We start from the raw sequence: 27,761 nt of genomic DNA on the forward strand, positions 1-27,761 counted from the left end.
TCAGTTTCTCCATTTTTTATTGAGTGATCTAGCCTTTATCCACTGAATAAAAATGCCATGTTTTATTACATATTAATTATTAAGTGTACTTGAACCAGTTTTGGGACCCTTCAAATGAATTAATCTATTTCTTTCTCATGCCATATGTTATTATAGTTGTATAATATGATTTGATATTTATTATATAAACCCTCTCACACATTATTCTTATTCCTCAAATGTTTTTCATTAGTCTCTCATTTAAAAAACTGAAACTTAGAATCATTTTATCCATTTATTCTACAAATACATGCTGAATGAATATTTTGTGCTAGGTACCGTGCATGGTGTTGAGATTGGTAAGAACTAGGATAGAGCGTATATGCTCTTATGTTGTAAAAGTTCACTTCCAAAAACTCTACTTGTAATTCTGATGAAGATTGCATAATCTTATAATTTGGAGGGGTTTGTAATCTTTGCAACAGTCAGTTTTCTTTTTAGGAAGATTTTAAGTTTTTATTTATTTGAGAATTAAAAATATATCTTAGTAATGTAATATAAAATATACACTGAGTGGCCAGATTATTATGATCTCTGAACACATCAGGCCTCTAGTCCTATATAATAAAAGGCTAATATGCAAATCAACTGAATGTGTACTGACCACCAGAGGGCAGAAGCTCAACACAGGAGCTGCCACGTGGTAGTCAATGTGCTTCCACAGGGGGAGCACCTCTCAGCCAGAAGCTGGGCTCATCAACATCAGCCTAAGCCATCAGTCAGATGCGAATGCCCCAGGTTGGGCACCAGTTGCAAATGCCCCTCCCCCATGTCCCGTGTGGTTCAGGGTTCGGGCTTTGGAAGAGGCTGCACACAAATGAATGAGACTAGATAAGAAAGTATAAATTTTGGAATATTGGGTGCCAGGTGGGAACCCAATTCAAGGGGAAGAACTTCACCCTGCTCTGGCCTTGCTATCCCTTTTCTTAAGACTATGGGATACACCCACAGCCTTTAGGCAGGCAATTACAATAATAGCTAATCAGCAATGATTTACATAAAACTAAAAGGTGGAAGTTGCTTTAGCTACCATTGTCTCAACTAGACAGTGGGTGCTTGGCTCTGACCTTTCAGAGTTTTCAAGGTTAACCAGCCTTCCAGATTCCTTGTCCACACCTCTCTGCTAGTGAGGACAATGGGCAGCTTCCAACAGTTGGACATGTCCCCGGGGGTCCTGGACTTCTAGAGGGCACAGGCCGGGCTGAGGGACCACCCCCAGTGCACAAATTTTGTGCACCAGGCCTCTAGTGTCTTAATATTTGAGTTTATTTAAAACACTAGTTGCCCGGTGCACAGATTCATGCACATTGAAAGGGATTTAATTAGAAGAAAGATTTGTGCAGTAATTACCTTATTGCAAAAAACTACATGTCAAAATCCTATCTAATAAAGAGGGAATATGCTAATTAACCCTCACATTGTCGCAAAGATGGTGGTGCCCACAGCCAATAAGGATGGAATATGCCAATTGACTGCCATGCCCTCAAAGATGGTGGTGCTCAGTCCCCTCAGCTGTGCCAGGGAAGCAGGCACATGGCAAGGCTGGGCCTGCCCCCAGATGGACCTGGCCACTTTGTGCGCCTGCCTCCAGAGTCCTCTCAGCCCCCCAGTTTGGATGGCAGCTGCCCAGCCACCAAGGGCCACCCAAAGCTCAGGTAACCAGGGCCAGCCAAGGCTTGTGCTGCTGGCAGTGGCAACAGAAGAGGTGTGATGGGGCATCACCTTCCCCTGATTGCTGAGGCACTTCCTGCCCCTGAAGGCTCTTGGAGTAGGAGAGGAGACAGGCCGGGCTGAGGGACCGCCCTCCAGTGAATAGTTTTTCATGCACCGGGCCTTTAGTAGTATATATAATATAGTATCATAAAATTAAAACATATGTGCGATTGGAGCCAGTGACAGCTTTGTACGGTATGTAAAGCACATATGCGAGTCAATGTTTATTATTAAATTGCCAGTGTGCATCATATATACCTGCTAGTTGGACAGACAGTCGGTCACTTAGCCTTTTATATATATAGAGAGATTATCAGAAACAGATACTGAAGTTTATCAGATTCCTTTATAGTTGTCATTGAGATAATCATAGGTTCTTCTGTAGACTTTTGGTATGCTATTAATTAATTTATCAATATAAAAAAATCTCAATATTTCTCAAATAATGTTCTAGTATTCCTGGGATTAACACATATAAAGTGTATTTAAAATGAGTTGAGATGATAATGATGACTTTACTGACTATGCACAATAGAAAAGAATACAAATTTATAAAATTTTCTATTATTAATTCTATTTCTATTAGAAACAAATATGATTTGGGTTTGGAATTGTAATTTTCAAGGTAAAGTTATCTTGGGCTTATTTCATTTAATGTAAATGCAAGTCGGAACCAAATTTTCTATTTCCATCTGAACTTTCTTTCATGGTCTAAATGTCCAGCAAATTTTCTGTCTTTAGAAACATCTGGCCCTGACCTGAACAGAATTGCTAAAAGGTTTATATTCACAGTGACTTTAAGCTCTGGTCTGGAGGATCCCATGAGAGACCAGATGTATCTCCCAGGAGTTATTTTCAGGCTTCTTAATTTTTCTCCGGGAGACTCAGCTAAACTGAGACTCGAGAGAATTCCCACCTGGAATGCAATTACTTGTGCTGTTCTCTAGGCACTGGGTCTTCTGAACTCAACATTGTTCAGACTTGTATCCCTCTGAGGAATAAACACCTATAGGGTGGCAGGGTGTGGGACAGGCCATTTGCCCAAGGAATCCTCAGCCTGTACCATGAAACACCCCTGACTCAGGCCATAGAATCAGAGATGTTTGCACTGAAGGGACCTGCAAGATCAGCTTGCCCCACCGCTCAGTTTGCCCATGAGGAAACCATCCGGAGAAGGGAAGTGACTAAGCTAAGTTGACAGAGAGTGTAAGCAACAGCCTGGGATAAGCATGTGGGTTTCGTGACTTTGAGTTCAGTGTTCATTTCATGGCCATGCCATTTTAAACATTTGTATCTGTCTTCTTTTATTCTGGTGAACCATTAAGCAAATTCCATTTTGATTTGTGGCTGATAAAAAGTAATGAAATATTTGATCAAATTTTCAGATAAATTTATATTCTGTCTCATTACAGTCAAGCCTCAGCCTGCTTGCACTGTTTTATACGGTGCCTCATTGGGGCATTTCTTGTGTCTCTGAAATAATCTGACCAATAGTGTACACACAGCTTTCGCATGCCAAGAATGTAGGATGATGTTTCTCCTGGTCATTACAAGGATGCTTTTTGTAAAGGACTGTACTTCAAAGACTCAGCGAGGTATCAGTTACCATTGTTTTCCCTTCCAAAAAAAAATAAAAAATAAAAAAAAAAATCAGGTGATATCTGTTAATGGTTCCATTGTAAATATTAGGGAACATGCTGCTCAAAACAGAGTAGGAAAAATGAAAGGGTGGGGGTTGGAGTGCTGATTTTGCCCTTGAATATTAACAGTTCCACATTATGAGGTTTGTGTTGGTTTGATGCTGGCAGATGGTCCTATTACTGGAATTTTCTCTACTGAAAATAAACTGCATTTTTTTCTATGACCATGCACCTCCTCCCATCCCCCCTCCTCCCCAGAGTAATATTACCAGTGTTTTTGTGGAATAGCCATTGTTGTTCAAGGGATGATGAATGTACCTTCTTTTGGCCAGATGACAACTAACTATTGATAGTTCATTGATGACAATATGTGGAATAGATGTCTAAATCAGAGTAACACACCTTTCATTTATTTTGTTATAAATTACAGCTGAATAACAATTCAGCAAATGGGTCTATTGTGATAGAGGGTACAGGTTATGGAAAAAATGTAATGTTGACACAATGGCAGGGAATTTAAGTATAAAGATATTAAAAGCATTAGCAAGAATTTCACATATGTCCTAGCTGGTTTGGCTCAGTGGTGAGAACCTTGGCCTGCGGACCGAATGGTCCTGGGTTCGATTCCAGTCAAGGGCATGTACCTGGGTTGTGCAGGAGGCAAGCAACCGACGTGTTTCTCTCAGATAAACATTTCTGTCTTTCCTTCCCTCTACCACAAATGACATGGCTCTTTGTGTGGCCATTTTAAGTTCTCTTCTAAATGTCCTGTGTCAAGTTGTGAGGACATTTTATGAAAGGGGAATAACATTTCACTTCTCTGTTTCTTCTCTTCTCCAGGAGGTCACCAAAGCAGTCCAGCCTCTGTTGCTGGGAAGAATCATAGCTTCCTACGATCCAGATAATAAGGTGGAACGCTCCATCGCCATTTACCTGGGCATAGGATTATGCCTTCTTTTTATCCTGAGGATGCTGCTGTTGCACCCGGCCATTTTTGGCCTTCATCACATTGGAATGCAAATGAGGATAGCTTTGTTTAGTTTGATTTATAAGAAGGTAATATTTCCTTGCACAGTCTCCAGGAGACATGGAGTAGCACTGTGGTTTAAATGCCATACGGTTACAAATTAGGGATACATGCTGAAATCAATTTCATAAGTCTGTGAAATGAGTGGCAGCAATAATTAATGTTTCTAATTCCCTTTGATAATTGAATTCACTTTAATAATTATTGAACACTTTCTATAAACTGCCTATAGTATAGTTTCATTATTTGTTTTTTCCACTAGTCAGGTCGTCATTTTTTGGAATCTGTGGCTCCCCATTAAAATGATTCTTACCATCTGCATAAGTTATTGACAAAACACTGTTTTACAAAATATGCCATGCATGCTTGTGTTCAACAATAAGAATATATTGCCCGGCTGGTGTCGTCCAGTGGTTAAGCATTGACCTATGAATCTGAAGGTCACGGTTCATTTCCAGGTCAGGGCACATGCCTGGGATGCAAGCTTGATCCTCAATGGGGATGAGGGTGTGCAAGAGGCAAGTGATCAATGATTCTCTTTCATCATTGATGTTTCTTTCTCCCCCTCTCCCTTCCTCTCTGAAATCAATAAAAATATATTTGAAACAACATAATAAAGATATAGTATGTAATTGTTAATGGTAATCTAAGCACTGAAAGTTTTCATCTTAACAGTTTTGACACGGTGGTGTATTCACCTACCCACTGCCTTATTTTGAGTTAGATTTTTGTCATTCTGTGAGTTGTGCAAATCAAAATATTTTAGAATAGCGCTTGGATGGCAATCGTTAGAACCTTCTCTGGTTGTGTGTACTGCCCAGACAAGAACCCAAGTTGCTGAAGCATGATTTAGGTAAGTTCAGATTAAGATTTAGCTACCTTCCAAACACAATTTAAGATAATTTCAATAACGTGTTTTCAACAACCTGATTCAAGGCCATATGTGACTGATTATATCTACCAAGTCGTTAGGTATGCTTTACCCATATTCTCTCTTTTATTTTCCCAGTGTAAAATCTTTAACTGAATTATAAGGGTCATGGATCTTAAATTACCTCTAGCAAATAACCCATAACAACTTCTAGAATGTATGTGTAAAGTCACTTGTGTTGTAAAACCTCCATAGATATATTTTATTGTTCAAGGAAGTCTTTTGTGTAGGCACAAGAAAAAAAATGGAGTCCACATTTTATATAAATCAGCTCAGCTGCAGTCTATCAGTCCACAAGTACCAGGAAAGCATGGATGATAAATCAACAGTGATTTTTATTAAATTTTATTTTGATTCAGAAATTTTACTTGTGAAGAAATTATTAGATATTATTTAGAAAGTAGAATCTACATAGCAAGCATGTCAAAAAAAAGTTGAATACAGTTTAAAAATATTTATAAAAGTTCTTACTGTCATAATATATGTAATGGCTAATGACATGCATGACAAGCTTCTCAGTGATTTAGGTATACTATCTCACTTGAGCATCTCCCAAACTTTCTACGGTAGGAGCTATTATCCGTTTTCTAGGGATAAAAGGTGTTAAGAAACTAAGACCTAAAAAGTAGAGAACATTGTGCAAAACTTGTTTAAATTTTTTAAAATGAATATATCATAATCCTTGAAGTGAACAGTTTTCCAAGTATTAGGGAAAATAAAATAGCACTGAAATCATGTAGCAGGATAAACCGTGTTAAATGGGAAGAGAGAGGCCATGAAATAGTTTGGGTAAAAGGGGAGGAGAGATCAAAGAAGGAGCAGGTTAGTTTGTAAATAAGGCTCCACATATAACAAACACTTAGCACAAATACAGTAATACATATATGTGCTTTCAGATCCAAAATGTATTCATGAGAAGTTAGAAGCTGTTGTCTCCTCCTTTCTCACGATTGAATATCTGTTCTTACCTAGTTTGCTTTACTTACCTAGCCGCATTCATTAGCCTTCTTTGAAGGATGCAATTGCATCTCCAAATGGCTGTGGTTTGGTCCCTAAAGTAAACTGGTACCCTTGGTGACCATGTTCATCCATGTAGCAGCCACCGCTAATTCTTTCTGCAGCATTCCAAATTTTGTAATAGGGCAACATTTTGCTTTGTTCCCAAATCTGCAACTATGACATGTTCACATTATATTTAAAATAAATGAATCTTAGTACAAACTAAATTTAGCTTTGCCTGTGATTTTCAACAAGATAGAGAAAACTAAAGTGAAAAGTATTCACTGTTTATTGTGCTTAACGTGGAGCCCTGTGGAGAGAGAACTCAGTCACCTGAGACTGAGTCTGTTACTAAGTTATGAGTGATCCAGCTCAGCGGATTCCTCCTCTACCCTCATGTTGCTCTAATAGTGTTTTTGCCTTGATTCCTTCTTCATCTGTGCTTATCTATATGCTATTCATTATTCAACACTTTGTAACCAGATATGTGAACTTACTCTTAACCACTCTATTATATTCTACTCCCTTTAACTCATTTATCTTTATCATATTTAGATATGCACAGACTAGGTTACCTTGAGTCAAGGATTATTTTTTTATAAATCTTAATAATCTTTGAAACCTTAAACAATAATGATTTGCATCTACTAAGTGCATATGTGAGGAATTTAGTTAAAACAAATATTAGATAGATACTTTCATATAAATGGAAAATCAATTCTTATTAAATTTTGCAGGTAAAGTATGACTAATTTTTTATAAGCATAACTCATTTATCTACTAAATTATATTTTGTATATATGGATGTATATTAGTGGTATAATCTTTCACAAAATTATTAATGATTCAGCTATTCATAATGTACTTTAATAGACTTTGACATTACTTTTATTCAATAGAGTTACAATAGGACTGCAAGCAAAATTTAAGGCCAAGGTTTTTGTATTTTTTAAAAAAAGATTTTTTAAATGGATGCTTAAAGGGAGAGGAAGGGAGAGAGAAATGCTGATATAAGAGGGAAACATTGATTGGCTGCCTCCTGGATATCATCAGGGATCAGACCCACCACCCAGGCATGTGCCCTAACTGGGAATTGAACAGGGAACCCCTCAGTGCAGGGGACAGTGTCCAACCCATTGGGCCATACCAGCCAGGGCAAGGCCAAGCTTTTAATTAAAAATTCCACTGCCTTTGGTTCCATGTTTTATAACAATAAAACAAACCCTTTACACTGTATAAACAAGTATTTAGGTACAATATCATTTCCATTTTGGAGGAGCAAAAAAATACTTATTACTGTCTAAATGTTGAAAAATAAAATAATGAGGGGCATGCCAGTATAATATTTGTTATGAAGAGCAATATTAATATACCTGAGAAGATAGAAAGCTAAATGAACATAAAGTGATTTTCATTATCTTTACTTGAAAATACACACATAGTAAACTAATACCTTAGCTATGTTATAATGTTACTTATGGATATATTTGTCTTCTGTTTTTCAACATCATCTAACTTCCCATTTTTCCTTTTAGACTTTAAAGCTGTCAAGTCGTGTTCTAGATAAAATCAGTATTGGACAACTTGTTAGTCTCCTTTCCAATAACCTGAACAAGTTTGATGAAGTATGTACCTACTGATATAATCTTTTATGCATTATCGTTAAAAATCGTACAACCCTGAAGGTTTTCCTGGGTCAGAAAACGGTAATAAGTGGTTAAGTAGAACACATCTCTCTACCTTCCCTATTTTTGAAAACTGAGAAAGGTAAATTGTGTAGTCAGGTGACATTCTCGAGTCTTGTGGAACTACCCAGTTCAGATGCTGAGCTTTCTGGGTATGTGGTGAGGTTTTTCAAAATTAATTCTTATTAGATATTATTTTGTTTTGTTTTTAATACTTTAAATCACTTATTTACTTTAGTTGAATATGATATTCTGAGCAATTTTTGGTCAGTGCCATCTCGTGTCACAAATAAATGCTAGTTCCTTGAGAACAGATAATGTGTCTTATTGATCTTTGCATTTTCAATATTTAATGTAGTATTGAGCCCTAAAGAGGCGCTAAGTAAATTCCTGTTGCATTGAGCATGCGTTTATTCTGAATATGTGGTCAGAGTTGCGCCTTGGAGACTGGCTTCTGGACAGTCTTGTTCTCTCATGGCTCTTGTTTTCTCCAAATAGAAGTAAGTTATTTAAAAGAAATTCTTGCCATGACACTTAAGAGATTCAGTGTCAAGTCCCCTAGATTAAAAAAACAAAACCCATACATAAAAATGCAGTAACTTGAAATGTGTTCCTTGGGAAATCCAAGCCTGTGTGTAGAAGGTTTAAACGTATTTGCTATGTGTTTTATGTAATGACTACTAGATTTTAGTGTGCTCAGAATCATAAAGTGTTTGATTGTAGAAGATCATTCATCTCTGCTTGTCTGTTTTCATGGGGGTGGGGGTGGGATAAAATATCCCCAGTTTTCACTGTGATTTTATTTTCCAGGGACTCGCACTGGCGCATTTCGTGTGGATCGCACCCCTACAAGTGGCGCTCCTGATGGGGCTGCTTTGGGATCTGTTACAGGCCTCCGCCTTCTGCGGACTCGCTGTCCTCATCGTTCTCTCCATTTTCCAAGCGGGGCTAGGGAGGATGATGATGAAATACAGGTAGCACTCTACTTACCTAACTTGAAAGGCTTTTAAACTAGGTTTTCAATAAACCCAGGACTGCTCTGTGCATTATTTACTGGGTACCACTGCAAAGTCATTAATTAATTAATTTAGCATATGATTTCACTTATATATGAAATTTATCGAACAAAATACACAAACAAACAAAATGGAAACTAGATTCAGAGAGCAGACAGACAGCTGTCAGAGGGGAGGGGTTTGGGGGTTGGGTGAAAAGGTGAAGGGGTTAAGGGGAAAACAACCTCATAGACAACAGCATAGTGAGGACCAGAAGGAGAGGGGGAGGGTAAGTAAAAGAGTGTAAGGGTGGGGGGGGGGGCGCCCACACGGGACGGGGGACGGGGGGGACGGGACGGGGAGGGGGTAAGTGGTGATTGAATGACACTGCCTTTCTGTGGTGAGCACATTATCAAGGAATTATTTTAATGGTGCAAATAATACTTCCTATATCAATGGGAAGTTTTTTTACTTGTCAGTTTGTAGAATTTCTTTATAAATATGTCACCATTCAGTTGACTTTTGTAGTTCATGAGATTTAAGTATAAGGGATAAAACATTAATTGCATAGGAAGGAACACATAGATCTTGGGTAGTTTATAAGCTTTTACTACCTGGTTCATGGATTATCACATCAAAGCCTTAGTTACTTTATATTACATAATGACTCAGTGATATCGTCATTGCTTAGATAGAGGAGTTTGTCAGCTAGAACATGATAGAAAATGTACAAATTTTGGAGTCAGTTAGCTCTTGGCTGGAATCCCAGAGTGTACCCTAACTAGTTATGTGACCTAAGAAAGCCACTTTACTCCACTGAGTTTCTGTTTTTTTAATCTTTAAAATAGAGATAACCACCACTCCAAGACTGTCAGTAAGGATTAGGAATAAAGTATGGAATTGCATCTACTACAATGTATAATACATAGGGGTCATTTATTAAGTGGTAGCTATTATTTTTTTTCATCTATTTGCTAATAATATGCTGTTTAATAAAAGAAATGTGACTTTTTAAAAGCTTGAGCAGTTCTTAGTGCATATGTGCCTTGTTTTTATTAAATTGACTGATTGACTTACAGAGATCAGAGAGCTGGGAAAATCAATGAAAGACTCGTGATCACCTCAGAAGTTATTGAAAATATCCAATCTGTTAAAGCATACTGCTGGGAGGAAGCAATGGAAAAAATGATTGAAAACCTAAGGCAGTAAGTCATTTAGATAGTTTCAGTATCATTCATCAATGTTTAATATTCTAAAAATGACTTTCAGTGGACTTCTAGCTCATATTTGAAGTTTCTGACAAATAATTGTATTAAGTTATCTCAAATATTCATGTGTTAGTGGCATAAAGTCATTTTCATGGGCTGTAGATTTACATCATTTGTCAGGTGTGTTTTCACTAGAAAGGTATTTATACCTCATAAAAGAATCTCATATATGTGATAATAGCTGCTTAATACCCTTACTTGACTAAAATAATACTCCTCGTGCTGGAGGTTGATTGAAACCTTAAGTGGAACTGCTAGAATAAGAAGTGCACAATTCTGAACCAAGTAAATGATTGGCTATTGTTATATTTTCCTTAATCTCTGTGTTATGGCTCATGAAAAATGAAAAAAACAACACCACCTTGCTTCCTTTGGTCAAGATGTTTGTTCTTCCTTAACTTAAAGATAACAGCACAGGGTAATATCTATACATCATGTTTCTGTAAACCTTCCCCTTGGGAAGTCTCGTTCAGGTAACGAAAATCACATCCTGAGTTAGAATCAGTACTTGACACCTCTCTCTAGTCTTGTTTCTCCTCAGATAACCTTTCTTTCACTGATTACAAAAGATGATATCCAGCAAAACAAAGTATAGCACAGGCTGAGGTAAGATTACTGAGATAATTTTTGGCAAAATACAAACAAGGTAGGCCTGAGGCCATTTATCTTTAGTCAAGTTCTATGTTCTACAAACTGCATTCAAATAAATGCTCTAGGAGACTCAGTGGCGATAGATTTATTGTTAGAAGACAAATAATTTCAGAACGGATAACATGAGAGGTTCACAGGGAAAAATACCCTAAGTGGAAGAGCAGCGCCCTTTTGGCTGGTGTGACTGTGAGTTATCAGGAATCCAGGCTGCTGATTCCAGTAGACAGTGATGGCAACTGAGCTGCAGGTGTGTGATTGGAACAACAAAAGAAACGCTGAAATGCTAAGTCCTTTGCCATGTAAATAGAAAGAGTAAAAGGGTACTTATTTCCTAAACAGTATTGCTCACCTGTTTTTATTATGCCTTTCAAGACAAATCCAGGAAAGGAATTATATTTCCATTCCAGAAACATCATCGTTAAAGATCTTGGGAAAATGTTTTGTTAAAAGTCTTTTTTCTCAATAGCAAGTGTTTCTCTTGCCTCCTTGGTCATTCCTGTGCCTACAAACACAGGCATAGCAAGAGTGAAGGAGGAGTTTTCTCAGGCGTCAAGATAAACTCTTGGTCAGGTCTTTCTGCTTGCTGACTTTTCCCCTTTCTGTTCCTCAAATGATGATATTTATCCTTCCTACTCTGTATTTCTGTTTGACCAATTCTAATCGGAAACGCTTGGTTGTAACTTGTTTAATCCAGTTCCTTAATCTGGCATGAAATTGTTACCTGAAAAGGCTGGAAAGTGCTGACGTAAAATGGGAAAGCAAGAATTGCTTCTGTTTAGAAGAGCAAATATAATGCTCTGCAGGAGATTGGTAGGATGCACTTCAAAGGGGAAGTTCCCTCAGCTTGGGCCACTGTTGAACGGGGCAAAAGGCTGTGCAAATGTTAGCCTAAGTACAATTTACCTGAGAAACTTTTTAAAATACAGATAATCGACTCCTTTATTGCTCTCTGGTGATAAAGTCACTTTCATTTTTTTTATATAAGAAACTGATAAAATATTTTTATGAGTCCATAAAGTGTGAGTGATTTTATTATGGAGAGCACTGCTTTCTTGGTGATTCTTATAAATGTTCCTGAATTCATTCTTCTTTTCCTAGAGTCCACTTGTTCCATTTTCCTCAACCATTTCTAATGCATTTCAACAACAATTTTGACAGATTTATAAACATTTTTATAAACTGTGTTTTCTAGCATTTTATTAATATCAGCAGAGTCAGTATGGGTCTTTCTTGGATGAAGATTAAAGACAACATAGTAAGTCCCAAGTGCCAGTCCTGGGCTGAGAAGTCCTTTATCTTGACAGCAGCTCCACCAGGAAGCTGTATGTTTCCCTTCTGCGGATGTGGGTTCTGAAGGATCAGAGGGAAGGACAATTACTTAAGATGGCATGGCTTTTCCTGTCACAGCCAGGAGTCAAACCCCAGTGAGATTCCAAACTCATAATCTGTCTTCAATGCTAAACTATCAATAAAAGTAAGCATTAGACTATACATCAGAATTTAGGTTGTGCACATTGAACCCTATTTTCTTCATCAGAGTGCTCAAAATTACATTTAAAAAATATATATTTTATTGATTTTTTTTTTTTTTTTTTTTTTTTTTTTTTTACAGAGAGGAAAGGAGAGGGATAGAGTGTTAGAAACATCCATGAGGGAGAAACATAGATCAGCTGCCTCCTGCTGGGGATGTGCCTGCAACTAAGGTACCTGCCCTTGACTGGAATTGAACCTGGGACCCTTCAGTCCACAGGCCAATGCTCTATCCACTGAGCCAAACCAGTTAGGGCACAAGATTACATTTGTTAAACTTGAAAAAAAAGAAGATTCCCTCTGAATTCTATCACTTAAGAAAGAGAACCTTTCCGAGTTATGCAAATGTGTGAAAGTAGCAGCCAAATGCCAGGCACACCTATTGCTCCCTCCCACCAGGACCCTCTACTGTCTGTGTCCCCACTGCTCTTTCCCTCAAAAGAATCACGTGACCGGAGCTTTTAAGGTCCCAGAAGAATGGGAAGAAGTTGAAGGCAGTGATGTCCTCTGTTCTCACCTCTGTACTTCCTGTTTTCTGGTTGGAGCATTTAAACCTCTCCTGTGCGTTTTAAGAAAAGAAAGTTCACATTTGCGGTTTAGCCTAGATTCAGATCAGAAGTATAATATGATTTCAAATAATTATACTGAAATGAGAGAGACAAAGAGGATGCAGGGTTTTCATTCATAATTTTCAAGAACCACCTGCAACAGAATCACTTGGGTTCTTTCTTTCTTTCTTTTTTAAGGCCTTTTCCAGACTCAATGTCTCTGAAAACTGGGCCTGAGACTGTATTTTAAAAAGTTTCTCAGGTAATTTTTACTTAATGCTAACGTTTCAGAAACACTTCTCTGTGGCTTATATATTATTTCCAGTGTTCCCCAAAGCCAAGCTAGAATTTCTAAAGTGCTAAGAAGCTATTAGGGAACCACAGAATTGTCTTTTTCTTTATAAATCTTATAATATTGTCCTCATTTCTACACCTAAACACTTAAAACACCAACCAAGAAACAAAAAAATCACCAGTCTCACTAATCTTACTAATTATAATGAAGTGATAAAGGTGTGAAAATAATGTCATAGTAATTGAGCTTAATACCGTGTTTCCCGGAAAATAAGACATCCTCCGAAAATAAGACCTACTTACAGGTTTCCTTCTGAGTGGCATACTCTGGAAATAAGGCCCCCCTAGGCTAAACATGAGAGATTTGGTCCACTGATTCTGAAAGAAATGGAGTCACAAGAAATTCACCAGGAAATTCAGGAATTGGATTATTATGATGATGTTCCAAAAGATGATGACATGATTGTCATTGAATAAATGAGTAAATTCTTGATACTGTAGGATTCACAGTTTGTCTGCTTTGTGTTGACAACTACAGTACTACCATACAGTATACAGGTAATAAATTTCCTTTATTTTCATTTAACATAAATGTGTACCATATTCTTCTTCATGGAAAAATAAGACATCCCCTGAAAATAAGACCTACTGCATCTTTGGGAGCAAAAATTAATATAAGACACTATATTATTTTCAGGGAAACAGGGTAGTTACAGTTTAGAAATACTATTTACAGGTATTATGGACAAAACACTGATGAATTCATTTTTATTCTTCTTTTAGATAAGGTCAGTGAGGCCCAGAGAGGTTAAATAACTTGCCCCCGAGCACAAAGCCTTGGGAGCCTGTGTTCAGATTCCAAGATGCAAAGTACATGAGCATCCCAAATGTTCCTGTTTTGTTTTATAGAACAGAACTGAAACTGACCCGGAAGGCAGCCTACGTGAGATACTTCAATAGCTCAGCCTTCTTCTTCTCAGGGTTCTTCGTGGTGTTTCTGTCTGTGCTTCCCCATGCGTTGAGCAAAGGTGTCATCCTTCGGAAAATATTCACGACCATCTCATTCTGCATCGTTCTGCGCATGGCGGTCACTCGGCAATTCCCCTGGGCGGTACAGACATGGTATGACTCTCTTGGAGCAATAAACAAAATACAGGTAATGTACCATCAGTGGACATTGTAGACAATGCTTTTAGAATCGTTTAGAACTTTAATAGTGGGCAGACTGTTTTGGGCCTGTTAGATGCTCAGAATTTTCTCTCTTGACGTCTATATGTGGTCTAACAAGTCCTAGGAATGAAAGTTTATTGAAATAAAATAAAAGCCTGTAAGAACCTCTCAAGTCAAAGCAATTGCAGAAAATATTATGGCTGTATTCTGGGGAATTTTATTCAAGTAATCAATCAATTGGTTATTCTCATGAATTTAGCAAATGTGCAAAAAAAAGGTGGCAGATTTACCAGGAAGTTAAAAAACTTTCCAGCGAACTCTAAGAATGTTCACTTCAAATTTTTCCAAGTATTTCCTTGGGCAATATGGTGGATGCGAATGGTATTTTTTTTATCACATAAAACCTCAGCAAGGCTGATGTAGCTGGTAGCTCTGAAGAAAAGTTCTAAAGTCCTCAAGTGATGAAACTCAAGTTTATACAAAGCTAATTTAATCACTACTATGAACTTGTATATGGTTATGATTTTTATAATTAATATGCAGGTAAAAATGTTTTATTGTGCTTTTAAAATACTATTTAAATATCTAACCCAGAAAATAAATCATTGTGACATACATAAAGGTGATGGTGTAGGGTGAACCACTTTTTAATGGTTCTGCCATTATTTAATCTAAGCCAGAGTTTGCAGAGTGTGGCCCATGGACTTAATTTTGGCCCCTAGACCAGTTTCATTTGACCTTCACATTAAAAAGATCAAAAACATTATAATTATTTGGCAACATTTAAAAATGAGGAGATGTCACATATGCAATAAATTGTATCTTCAGTCTCTTTCAGAGGATTGGAATATATAGTAAAGGGGTCCTCTTCACTAATTTTATCATATTTCAAACTTGTGAGTTTGAGATCTGCAATTTAGGCAAATTGATAAGTGTAGCTCAAAACCATAGCAGGTCTTGGACTAATCTTATTTCTTCTCTTAACACATCACAGGTGTGTGTGTGTGTGTGTGTGTGTGTGTGTGTGTGTGAGAGAGAGAGAGAGAGAGAGAGAGAGAGAGAGAGAGAGAGAGAGAGAGAGAGAGAGAGAGAGAGAACGGACATATAGACCAGAAACGAGAAAATGAAAGTGTCATAGAGACAGAGAGGGGCCACTGAACAAGAACACAGATCTTGAAAGAAAATTAGATTAAAAGAGAGAAACCAAAACTGAGGTAGCAAGAGAGAGAAAAGCTAAAGAAAGGGGGAAAGTGAGGCAAGGACCGGACTGGTTTCATTATCTCCGGTGGTGAAGATTTCGGGATGTCTGGGCTTAATTCTTCCTTGTGCTCCCACTTGCCCTTAGAACACTATGAATGGGAGTTTCTATAGGGCCCTTTAGAATCAAGGTTTGATGCCTTAAAATCAGTTATATCAGATCTTCACACCCTTACTTAACCCAGAGAAGTGATGCTAATGATGCTTCTAAAAAGCTATAAAGATAAAGATACTGGTTTTCTCTTTGTCCTAATTGAGGCAAATTGGCTAATGCAGGGTACTTTATAAGTTCTATAAAACACTAGAGGCCCAGTGCATGCAATTCGTGCAATAGGGGGGGGGGGGGCGCGTGTCCCTCAGCCCAGCCTGGACCCTCTCCAATTTCAGGGGATGTCCAACTGCCCGTTTAGGCCTGATCCCAGTTGGACATCCCTCTCATAATCCAGGACTGCTGGCTTCCGTCTGGTTGCCTGCCTGCCTTCCTGATTGCCCCTAACCGCTTCTACCTGCCAGCCTGATCATCCCCTAACCACTCCCCTGCCAGCCTGATTGCCCCTAACTGCCTTCCCCTGCAGGCCTGGTCACCCCTAACTGCCCTCCCCTGCAGACCTGGTCACTCTTAACTGCCCTCCCCTGCAGGCCTTATCCCCCCAATTGCTCTCCCCTGCAGGCCTGTGTCCCCCTACCCCCCACAACTGCTATTTCCTGCAGGCCCGGTAGCCCCCAACTTCCTTCCTCTGCCAGCCTGGTTAATCCTAACTGCCTTCCCCTATAGGCTTCATCGCCCCCAACTTCCTTCCCCTGCTGGCCTGATGGCCCACAATTGCCCTCCCTTGCAGGCCTGGTCCACATGAGGGCAGCCATCTTTGACCACATGGGGGCAGCCATCTTGTGTGTTGGAGTGACAGTCAATTTGCATATTACTCTTTTATTAGATAAGATTAGAATATAACAACATTTTTGCTCTGTTTTTATTAACAGGATTTCTTACAAAAGCAGGAGTACAAGACATTGGAATATAACTTAACAACTACAGAAGTAGTGATGGAGAATGTAACAGCTTTCTGGGAAGAGGTAAGAATTTAAAAAAATTTACTTATTAAGCATTTTTTTGTGTGAATGTCATTTTTATATTAATGGACAATGAGAATGAGGTTAGAACTGGAAAGTGAACCACTCCACTTACTTTATAGATTAAGAAGTAGAGGCTCAGAAATGTAAAAATGTTATTTAAGCCTCTTTAAATTTTTCTGGGTCATGTAACTTATTTCACATAACATATCAGGAAGTAATGCAAAGTTCATTAATTTTGGATCTGGGTAGGGCTGAATTTGAATTCTGGTTCTGCTGTTTGTTCTCTGTGTAATCTAGATTGAGTTATTGAACTTAGTGGAACCTTTGATTCTCCATATGTAAAATGGGAATATTAATATTCATTTGACAGACTTATATAAAGTCTCCAACAGAATACCGTGCATATCATAATTCCTCAATAAATGCTACCTAATCTGATCTCAAGTTCCAGTCCAAATGCTTTACAGACTCCAGTCAACATAAAGATGTATGTGATCTCTACCCATGTATGGTTTTCTATGATTTGTGCTTATTTTAATTTATTATTAAACAATCCTCATATTTCTCAAAGTCAGAAAATATATTATCAATGATTTTCAGCCTCTCATAAAACAATATCTGATTATTGAGAAACCCTATTGAGTTCCTATTTCTTCTCACTAAGATCTGTATAAAGATAGGAGTTGTGAAACCAATGTCCTATTTCTACGTATTATACAATATCTTAAATTTGTTTTATAAGCAACATGGTCACCAGAACTTCACTTTACTTCATGTTTTAAGCTATAGGTAAGAGAATAATTCTTTTTTTTTTCACTTTACCTAAAACTATCTTTTATTAGGATTCTAGTCAAGAAAATAATTCTTTATCTGACTAACAAAGTTGTTTGTGGAAGTGTGTGGATCAGATTGATATTTTTTGCTTTTAGAAATTTCAAAAGCCCTTCTAAGAATGAAGGAAAAATACATTTGACATTTTCACAACTATTTTCAAACAATTGCTTTCCTACTCTTAGACAAAAGTCCTCACTTTCACTCTCCTGAAAATATGTGTTGTCTCCTTTAATTCTCATAATAGTCCTATGAGTTAGTAATATTAACATTTTCATTTCAATGATAAGGAAATGGAGGCTTAGAAAGGTGAAGGGACCTGACTTAGCTCACACAACTGTCAAGAACTGAAGCCAGATTTTAGACCCAAATGCCACCATCTACAACCCTTTCACTGACCCATTGACTCCTGTCTGTCTGTATCCTCACTTTCCATAGCACTGTATCCTCAACTGTGAATTCTAGTCATCCCTGCCTGCCATTTCAGTAGTGATGGGCCACTGAGTCTCCACCTACGTCTCCTAGCATTTCCTGCTCTCCGTGGGTGATCTCCCCAGGCTCACCCTTGAGGACAAGGAGTTAATGGCTCTTAAATGCAAATCTCTGGCCCCACTTTCCTGAGCCTCATGTTCATATTTCCAAATTTTCCACATGCTCCTTGAGCCCTTCACATTTATCACTCCCCAAGTTTCCAGTGTATTCTTTTTTTTTTTTTTCTAATGACATCACCATCGACCCAGTTATGCAGGCGGTAAGTCCCTGATGAGTTATATATGACTCCTTTCTCACTCCAAACCTATGAGTAGGTAGACTTTCTATTTATGTTTCGGAAGCTGAGACTTAGAAAGTTTAAGTTACTAGAACAAGGTTATACAACTAGATAGGGTGGAGCTAGAAGATCAGCTTAGGTTTCTCTGACTGCAGAGCCCTTTTCCACTCATCACACTGCCTCTGATTTTTTTTAAAGATTGACTATTGCTTTACTGGAGACAAAACAACTTTATATATATTACCTCATCTAATACCCTCAATAACTCAGGAGACTAAAGCTCAGAATGTTATAATGACTTGTCGACCATGACTCAGCTAGTTGAGAAGATGAAACAAAAAGTGAGATTAATACAAAGACTATTAAAACCATTCCACTCACAGGTATATAGGGTTCATAAATATGGTGAATTTTTTTAGCCTTAATTAGGGAGCAAATAAATAAGGCTAAGATCTGATAGTGAGATTCCATTTTCACCTAGAAAACTATAAAAGAGGACAAAACAATAACAAATAACAATAACAATAATAATAACAAAAGCTACCAGTGTTGATAAGGATTTTTTAAAAACTAGCATTATCATATATTGATGGAGGAAAATTTTGAACTATTTTCCAAAGGACTTGGGAATTTTATAACTCGTTCTCTTTGAAAAGTTCACTTGTCAAAATTTATACTAAAAAAAGTGTACTCCACATTTGTGGCAAAGTACATATATATAATTTATACACACTCTTGGATACTATCCTGCAACCAAAATATATTTAGAAAAATGTTAATAGTATATGAAAATTTTTATCATTTGTTTTAAGTCCGAAAAGCAGGTCACAAACTTTATATACAATTTTTATTCATGTAAAAATTACATATGGTTTTATATATTATGTACATTTATACTATATGTAAAAGTGGAATGATATCAGTTGAAATGTTAAAGTTTTTTTCTCAGTAGTAGTGCTATAGGTAATTTCTTCTTCTTTCCACTCTTCTATATTTTGCAAATTTCCTGAAATCAGTATCTTACTTCTGTAATTAGAAATCAAAGTTATTATGAACAATAACCTGCCATTAGTCCAAGTCTATCTTACTGGATAAAAGACCTAAGCATGCCACACAATCTCCTTAACAGCCTGTACAGCCCACCTCACCAAGCACAGCCTTTGTCATCTTGTCATACGTACCTGACCCAGCCACTCATCATTCCTGACACATAGTTTGTTCTTTTAAGCCTAAGTCATTGTGCATGCAGATCCATCTTCCTAGAATACGTATACTATTCCTTGGTCTTGTGAAGTCCCACTTACATCCTTTATAGGCTCTTGTGTAGATCATTTTCTTGGTCAAGCTCAGGCTGAGTCAGTTGCTCCTTCTAATGTACTCCCATTGGACTTGGTATGATTTTCAGTTGTAGCCCTAAGCATGTTGCAATATTAATATTTACTCATGTTATTCTCCCATGTGGAATTCTTTGAAGTTATCTTTAATACAGAGGTGATACTCAATAAGTTTAATCTATTTGATAAATGAATAAGGGAATAACAAATAGCTTTGTATCATTTTTTAACGCTTTAAAAAATTCATTTTCAGAGAGAGAGGAAGGGAGAGGAAGAGAGAGAAACATTGATGTGAGAGCAAAATATCAATTGGCTCTCACGCCACCTACCAGGGAACAAGCCTGCAACCCAGGTGCGTGCCCTGGCCAAGAATCGAACTGTCAACCTTATGGTGCATAGGAAGATGCCCAACCAACTCAATCAAACCAGCCAGGGCTCTCTCTTAAAAAAAAAAAAAAAAAAAAATATATATATATATATATATATATATATATATATATATATATATTTAAATAGCATTTTTTTAAAAATAGCATTATCATATATTGCTATTGCTAAAAAATCATATATTGCTAAAATATATATATATATATATATATATATATATATATATATATATATATATATTTTTTTTTTTTTAATTGAATTCAGAGAGGAAGGGAGAGGGAGAGAGAGAGTGAGAAACATCACAGATGAGACAGAATCATTAACCAGCTGCCTCCTGTATGCCTCCTCTTGGGGATTAAGCCCACAGCCTGGGTGTGTGCCTTTGATTGAAATCAAACCCGGACCTTCAGTCTCCAGGCGGACGCTCTGTCCACTGAATCAAACTGGCTAGGGCTAGGGCTCATTTATTAACACCTTAATTGCTTATTTCTTAAAAGCTTTGCTTTTAGTTGTCTGATGACTGAAGGATCATTAGCCATCTATAACATACGGACTCAAAGCAGCAATCTTCAAATGTAAAAGGATTTTGAAAAACTATGAACCTCTGACACATTTTTAAGTTGGCTTATAAATTTTCAACCTAAGTTTAAATGGTGGCAAAAGAAATCATTCCTGTTTATTGTATGTATGTTAAATGGATTTTTGTCAAAACTTGGGAGCTGCACTTTCAATGTATTCAATTTATGGAAGATAAATTTATGTAAGTCCGTTCTCATTGTCAAGCCAATCAGTTGACTTTATCTCAGAAAAAGTATAACTTTACTTTAAAATGGGTGTGGGCAGGCTAGAAGGGGTCACTAGGGGTAGAGGGGGACATATGTATAATAATACTTTCAACAATAAATATTTAATAATAAAGAGAGTTAATGTGTATTAATTTATTAAATTATTAAAAATTAAATAAGCAATCAAATAAATAGTTAATTAAAATCTCTTATCCTCCAACTCCTTTCTGAAATCTATTCTGAGCTAGGTAAGACACAATTGCCTTCTTGTATAAATGGAATTCATTCAAATAATCTGGCAATATTGTCACGTTTATGGTTTTTGTTGTTTGCTTTTTGCTAATCATCACCTGAGAATATTTTATTTATTGATTTTAGAGGGAGGGGAAGGAAGGCAGGGGGGAAAGGACAGAGAAAGAGAGATTGAAAAATCAATGTGAGAGAGACATGTGGATTGGTTGCCTCCTGCACACGCCCTCTCTGTGGCTGGGATCAAACCTGCAACCCAGGTATGTGCCCTTGACCAGGAATCAAACTTGCCACCCTTCTGTGCGCAAGCCGATACTCTAACCATGAGGAAACACTTGCCAGGGCATGCTTATGTTTAATAATAACTACTTAAAGAAATATTGTAATTTGAGCTTTTCAGAGGAAGGTCCTACTAACATGATAGAGTAGAAGTCAGGTTTGGGCTGTAATTCCACTGCAGCTTAGCAGTTATGTGACTTTTGCCATTTAACCTCTCTGAATCACAGTCTACAGCTTTGAAAGAAAGGGATTATCAAATCTTGACACATATATTATTATTATGCTGAGGATTAAATGATAATGTTTATGTACCCAACCTATATGTAAGTGTGTGTGTGTGTGTGTATATATATATATATATATATATATATATATATATATATAAATATATGCATATTTAATTTGATGTCTAGCAATAATTTAAGAAATTAAAATGGTTATTATTAAATGCCATAATTATCATTTCAACTGCTTTGGATCATGTGCTCTAGAAATGATGGGCTATATAATAATGTACTAGCTGAAACCGATTTGGCTCAGTGGTAGAGCGTCGGTCTGCGGACTGAAAGGTCCCAGGTTCGATTCTGGTCAAGGGCATGTACCCGAGTTGCGGGCACATCCCCAGTAGGGGGTGTGCAAGAGACAGCTGGTCGATGTTTCTCTCTCATCGACGTTTCTAGCTCTCTATCTCTCTCCCTTCCTCTCTGTAAAAAAACAATAAAATATATTTAAAAAAAAAAATGAAAGGTCCCAGGTTCGATTCTGGTCAAGGGCATGTACATTGGTTGTGGGCACATCCCTGGCAGGGTGTGTGCAGGAGGCAGCTGGTCAATGTTTCTCTCTCATCGACGTTTCTAGCTCTCTATCCCTCTTCCTTCCTCTCTGTGGAAAATAAATAAAATATATTTTTTAAATGTTCTGTTAAAAAAAATAATGTGCTATAATGTATGGATCATGGGCCATGTGCTATGATTTTCAAACTCATCATACATAAAATAAATGGCTATTGAAAATATCTGGAAAGCTGACTTTTTAAAATTTCTGTTTTTTTGTTTTGTTTTGATTTTTCTTTTTTTAACAGGGATTTGGGGAATTATTTGAGAATGCAAAACAGAACTATGATACTAAAAACATTTGCAATGGTGATAACAGCGTCTTCTTCAGTAACATCTCACTTCTTGGAACTCCTGTCCTGAAAAATATCAACTTCAAGATAGAAAGAGGACAGCTGTTGGCAGTTGCTGGATCTACTGGAGCAGGCAAGGTAGTTTTTGTTGTTCTTTATCATTAAGTTCTTAACTTAGCCTGTATTTCTTTTTTTAGGTATTTTGAGGAAATGTTTACATTGGTATTAGGATAGTGCTTATATATAGTGTTTCTTATAACATAAGTTATTCCACTGATAACATCCTCTAGCCTTTATTTTTTCATGTTATTACCAGTGACTCTCTCTACATCTTTCAATTTTGTAAAGCTTCCAGTGCAGTGTCTTGTAAAGGTGGACATTAATAAAATAAAAGCTATTAATCACTTAAAAAACAACACACCAACAAAACGAACCACTTGTGCATGGAAAACAGGAGTAAAAAATGTCATACTAAAGTAAATGTATGCAATTTATATCACACAAAGGAATAATCTCTCTCTAAATAAAGCAATCTTAAAATCAAAAGGTAACATACAGACAACCCATTAGAAAAAAATGTGTCCCGTGCTCTTACACATATGTGGAATCTAATGGACAAAATAAACACATGAACAATATATATCCGAGACATAGAAGTGTGGAACAATCTGTGGAATTTAGATGAAAGGCATGGCTTGGTGGGTGTGGGAGAGAAAGGGGCCAAAGGTGTGAGGCTAAGGGCATCCCAAGTTTTAGAGATTGGAGAGGTGTGTTTTTTTCTAGTGATTATATTTATAATAATAACTTTTTGTTACATCTTTGGTCTTTTATTATTTTATTTTTTTTTAGTTCACTAGCAGTGTACCCCAAATAGGAAGTGCTTAATAAATTTTGAATTGAATGAATAATTATAGAATATTTTAAAATTGGAATAGATATCTCTACTTAGGGTGATAGTTGGTGGCAAGAGCATCTTGAGAGGGATTTGATCAAATGATTTAACTAAATAATGGTTTCATTTCTAGACTTCACTTCTGATGATGATTATGGGAGAACTGGAGCCTTCTGAGGGTAAAATTAGGCACAGTGGAAGAATTTCATTCTGCTCTCAGTTTTCATGGATCATGCCGGGCACCATTAAGGAAAACATTATCTTTGGTGTTTCTTATGATGAGTATAGATATAGGAGTGTCATCAAAGCATGCCAACTCGAAGAGGTAAGTAATTATGTGAAAATTTTCTGATTATGCATATGAGACCTTAAAACTACCTAAATGATAAATTTAGCTCCCTATTTGACCAGTCAGTCTATATTTGTTAAGTTATCACAATAGGTCAGTGGTCCGCAAACTCATTAGTCAACAGAGCTAAATATCAACAGTACGATTGAAATTTATTTTGAGAGCCAAATTTTTTAAACTTAAAATATATAGGTAGGTACATTGTTATTAACTTACTTGGAATACCTCTAAGTTAGCCTTTGCTAAAAACTCAAGGGGCCAAAGAGCCGCATGTGGCTTGCGAGCCACTATTTGCCGACCACTGCTATAGGTAAACAACTTTGAGTAAGTGAATTAAGAAAATATGTGAACCTTATTTTTTCTTAAATTTATTTTTTGATTTTTTACAGAGAGGAAGAGAGAGAGATAGAGAGTTAGAAACATTGATGAGAGAGAATCATCAATCAGCTGTCTCTTGCATCCCCCACCCCCACACCCCCACTGGGGATGTGCCCACCAAGGAACATGCCCTTGAACAGAATCGAACCTGGGACTTTTCAGGCCCCAGGCTTACGTTCTTTCCACTGAGCCAAACTGGTTTCGGCTGAACCTTATTTTTTAAATATGTTTTTATTGATTTTCAGAGAGAGAGGAGGGGTGAGGGATAGAGATAGAAACATAAATGAGAGAGAGGAACATCATCAATTGGCTGCTTCCTGCACTCCCTTTACTGGGGTTCTAGCCCACAAACCCAGGTATGTACCCTGACTGGGAATTGAACCATGACATCTTGGTTCATGGGTCAATGCTCAACCACTGAGACACACAGGTTGGGCTGAACCTTGTTTTAAGAAACTTACAAAAACATTGAGAAGATATACTTTATTTTTAAAATGATGGACTTGTTTAGTTAGAACAAAAACTCTCTATGAAATTATGAGAATTTAATTCGCTCAATAATGAAAAAATGTCCTCAACTGCATGCTTTTTAAAAAGATATTTCAAAATTATGTAAGAGGATTTTAATCATTTTAATTACATTAGAGTCTAATGGAATGAGCATTGTCCTGCCTGTAGAGAATTAGAGATAAAATTGTGATTTTATCTTATTATTTAGCCTTCAATATAACCTCTAGCTAAATGAAGATAATGCTGTTGGCTCATTTCATAACAATATTGGGGAATAGGCTAAATCTGCATTGAAAGCATTTCATGGGAAACAGTATGTGGACCTTGTGTTGTTTGACACATAAATTATATGATGGAGGCTTCAATAATTATTGATGTAAATGATTACAGAGAATATATCATGAGGTTTTCAGAATGATAAATGGCATTTGACACTAGCTGATTACATTATCACAATTAATGAAAAAAATTGCAGTGTGAATAAAATAAAACAAAATACTGTGCATGGAAAATAGAACATGGCTAATTGCAGAATAGAGGGCTACTTGTTTTTATAAATGGTTCTCTCTATATATAAACTCACTCAACAGTTTTTAAAAGTCCCAGTCTCTTATTTTTCATACATTCTGAAAGCATAATGAAAAGAAGAGCTCTTCTGATTACTTTGAAGAAGATATTCTTCATTCCTCAAAAGCCCTTCTTCCAGGAGTTGTATTTCACAACCTGGAAGTGGAACACTCAGTAGATTTGTTATAAAAAAAAAGTCTGAGTGTTTCCAGAGAACACACACATTTACCTAGGAGGGGTCTGGAATGTAGGAGTGGAAGTGCCTTGCAAGATAAATGATGGGACTTATTTATTTATTAGTGAAAAGGTGTTGGAAGTTTCCGGTAGGCTTATATTTTGCCTTGAATATACCTTTCCCATAGAAATAATATTATCATGGTGACTTGATTCTCCCAAGTAAACATATATTTAACCCAGATCTTAGCTATTGTAAATTGTGCTGCTATGAACATAGGGATGCATATATTCTTTCTGTTTGGTGTTTAGAGCTTCTTAGGATATATTCCTAGAAGTGGGATCACTGGGTCAAAGAGTAGTTCCTTTGTAAATTTTTTAAAAATATACTTTATTGATTTTTTTTACAGAGAAGAAGAGAGAGGGATATAGAGTTATAAACATTGATGAGAGAGAAACATCAATCAGCTGCCTCCTGCGCATCCAATACTGGGGATGTGCCCGCAACCAATGTACATGCCCTTGACCGGAATCAAACCTGGGACCCTTCAGTCCGCAGGCCTGATGCTCTATCTACTGAGCCAAGCCAGTCCTGGTCCTTTGTAAATTTTTTGAGTACATTCCATATTATTTTCCATAGTGGCTGCACCAACATCATCATATTTTCAAATCCTTTAAAAGAAACTCTGCAATAAAATTTTATTTCTTCATACCTCCTCCACCTGGCCTCTAAAATGTTTCTATTCTGGATATTTTACATAAATAGAATCATACAATATAAGATAAACTTTTAAACTTTAAGAAGACAATATCTTTATTTTGAAAACATTTATTAAGTCTTGATGTGTTTTATGAAAATGTAAATAGAACAAGATCCATATACTTCAGATGTTCATGGGCCAGTAGAGAAAGAGACGTGTCATAAAGATATGATCTAATAGAAAAAGAAAGGCATTTCTTTAGGTGCAAAGGAAGAAGCATGTCTGCCTAATGTAAAAACCTCCAGAGGAAGCTCAAGGCTAATGCCCTCCAATGGAATGATTCATTCTAGGATTCCAGTGTTGGCAAGGGTAAAAATTATGGCCTCGTAGTCACTTTTTTTTTTATTAGGGATTCCAGTACAGAGAAGGTTAAGTTGATGGGAAGAATTGGGAGATTGATGAGTAAATGGTCACTAGATTACTGAGAAAAGAAAATGAAATACATATAAGGTGCCTAATACAGTATCTAGTGCAAATTAACTGTTCAGTAGCTCATTTCTACCATCTTTTTTCTACTAGTATTTTTATTTTACTTTTAAAATTTTATTTTTCAATTAGTATAGTTTACATGCAATCTTATTTTATATTAGTTTCACGTGTACAACATAGTGATTAGACAATCATATACTTGACATTGTTCCCCTTATATTTCCAGTACCCATCTGGACTATACTTAGTTATTACATTATTGACCATACTCCCTATGCTGTACTTTACATTTCTGTGACTATTTTGCAACTGCTATTTGTACTTCTTAATCCCTTCATCATTTTTACCCAGTCCCCTAACCCCCCTCTCCTCTGGCAACCATCAGTCTGTTCTATCTTTTGAGGTAGAGCATACTGCTAGGGAGCATTACATAAGTTAATGTGTCTAAGAGTTTGTTCATGTTATTGAATGACTACAGTGGAAACAAGGTAGAGGCTGGTATAATTAAGAAGGAGAACCTTGAAGCCAAAAAGCCATGTGAAAAGTCATCAGCATGAATTTTGATGTTGACGAAAGTAGTTATAAGAGGAAATTATAAAAGTGGTCATCTATAAATATGGTAGTTAGTCTTTGTGACTCAATCAACAATATTCTGTGGAATAAAACAGATGTTATAAGATTCTGAGGGTTTGGAATGTAGGCTTTGGTTCCAAGCTCTAGAACGTGGCAATGGGATTGGGAGGTGATTCCATTTTCCATGTTCCTTTCAGATGCCGAAGCAGGTTACCTTCTGCCAGACACTGTTCATTGGTGGGAGCAAGGGGGTACAAGGTGAAAACTTTCTTATCCTGTCCCTCAAAGAACTTATAGGCTGGCTGGAGGAAACCATACATGAAGAGACTATTTCAATATAATATAGCAGGTGTTGGGATAGAGGCACTCTCAGGGCAGTATGAAAGCTTGGTTGAGGGCTTTCCACCTGCCTGGACCATTCAAGGAAGCTTTCTTACAACAGTGAGCAAGCTGAAGGATGAATAAAGGCGGAAAAGGAATTCTGGACAGATGAAAGTGTGTGAGTAGGAAAACAGAACATAAAGCCACTTGTTCAGTACAGGGAACC

The 27,761-nt window shown here is 36.9% G+C and overlaps 1 protein-coding gene across 11 annotated transcripts in view; it reads left to right on the forward strand.

Annotated features, from left to right (window-relative positions):
* CFTR (CF transmembrane conductance regulator) overlaps positions 1–27,761 on the forward strand; it is a 177,809-nt gene that overhangs the window by 43,057 nt on the left and 106,991 nt on the right. For 7 of the 11 annotated variants that reach the window (XR_004985842.2, XM_045576273.1, XM_045576269.1 and 4 more), the window contains 8 exons: positions 4,233–4,448; positions 7,885–7,974; positions 8,845–9,008; positions 10,109–10,234; positions 14,230–14,476; positions 16,729–16,821; positions 22,537–22,719; positions 23,607–23,798. Coding sequence is in view for 10 of the 11 variants with exons in the window: in XM_045576273.1 (XP_045432229.1) it covers positions 4,233–4,448; positions 7,885–7,974; positions 8,845–9,008; positions 10,109–10,234; positions 14,230–14,476; positions 16,729–16,821; positions 22,537–22,719; positions 23,607–23,798 (1,311 nt within the window). In the remaining variant the exon portion in view is untranslated. Of the gene's footprint in view, positions 1–4,232; positions 4,449–5,066; positions 5,273–7,884; positions 7,975–8,844; positions 9,009–10,108; positions 10,235–14,229; positions 14,477–16,728; positions 16,822–22,536; positions 22,720–23,606; positions 23,799–27,761 lie in introns of those variants that run through there. The other 4 variants (XM_036425232.2, XM_036425245.2, XM_036425262.2 and 1 more) reach the window with 3 other exon arrangements.

The sequence above is a fragment of the Pipistrellus kuhlii genome, unplaced genomic scaffold, assembly GCF_014108245.1.
Source record: "Pipistrellus kuhlii isolate mPipKuh1 unplaced genomic scaffold, mPipKuh1.p scaffold_m20_p_10, whole genome shotgun sequence".
Taxonomy (NCBI): Eukaryota; Metazoa; Chordata; class Mammalia; order Chiroptera; family Vespertilionidae; genus Pipistrellus; species Pipistrellus kuhlii.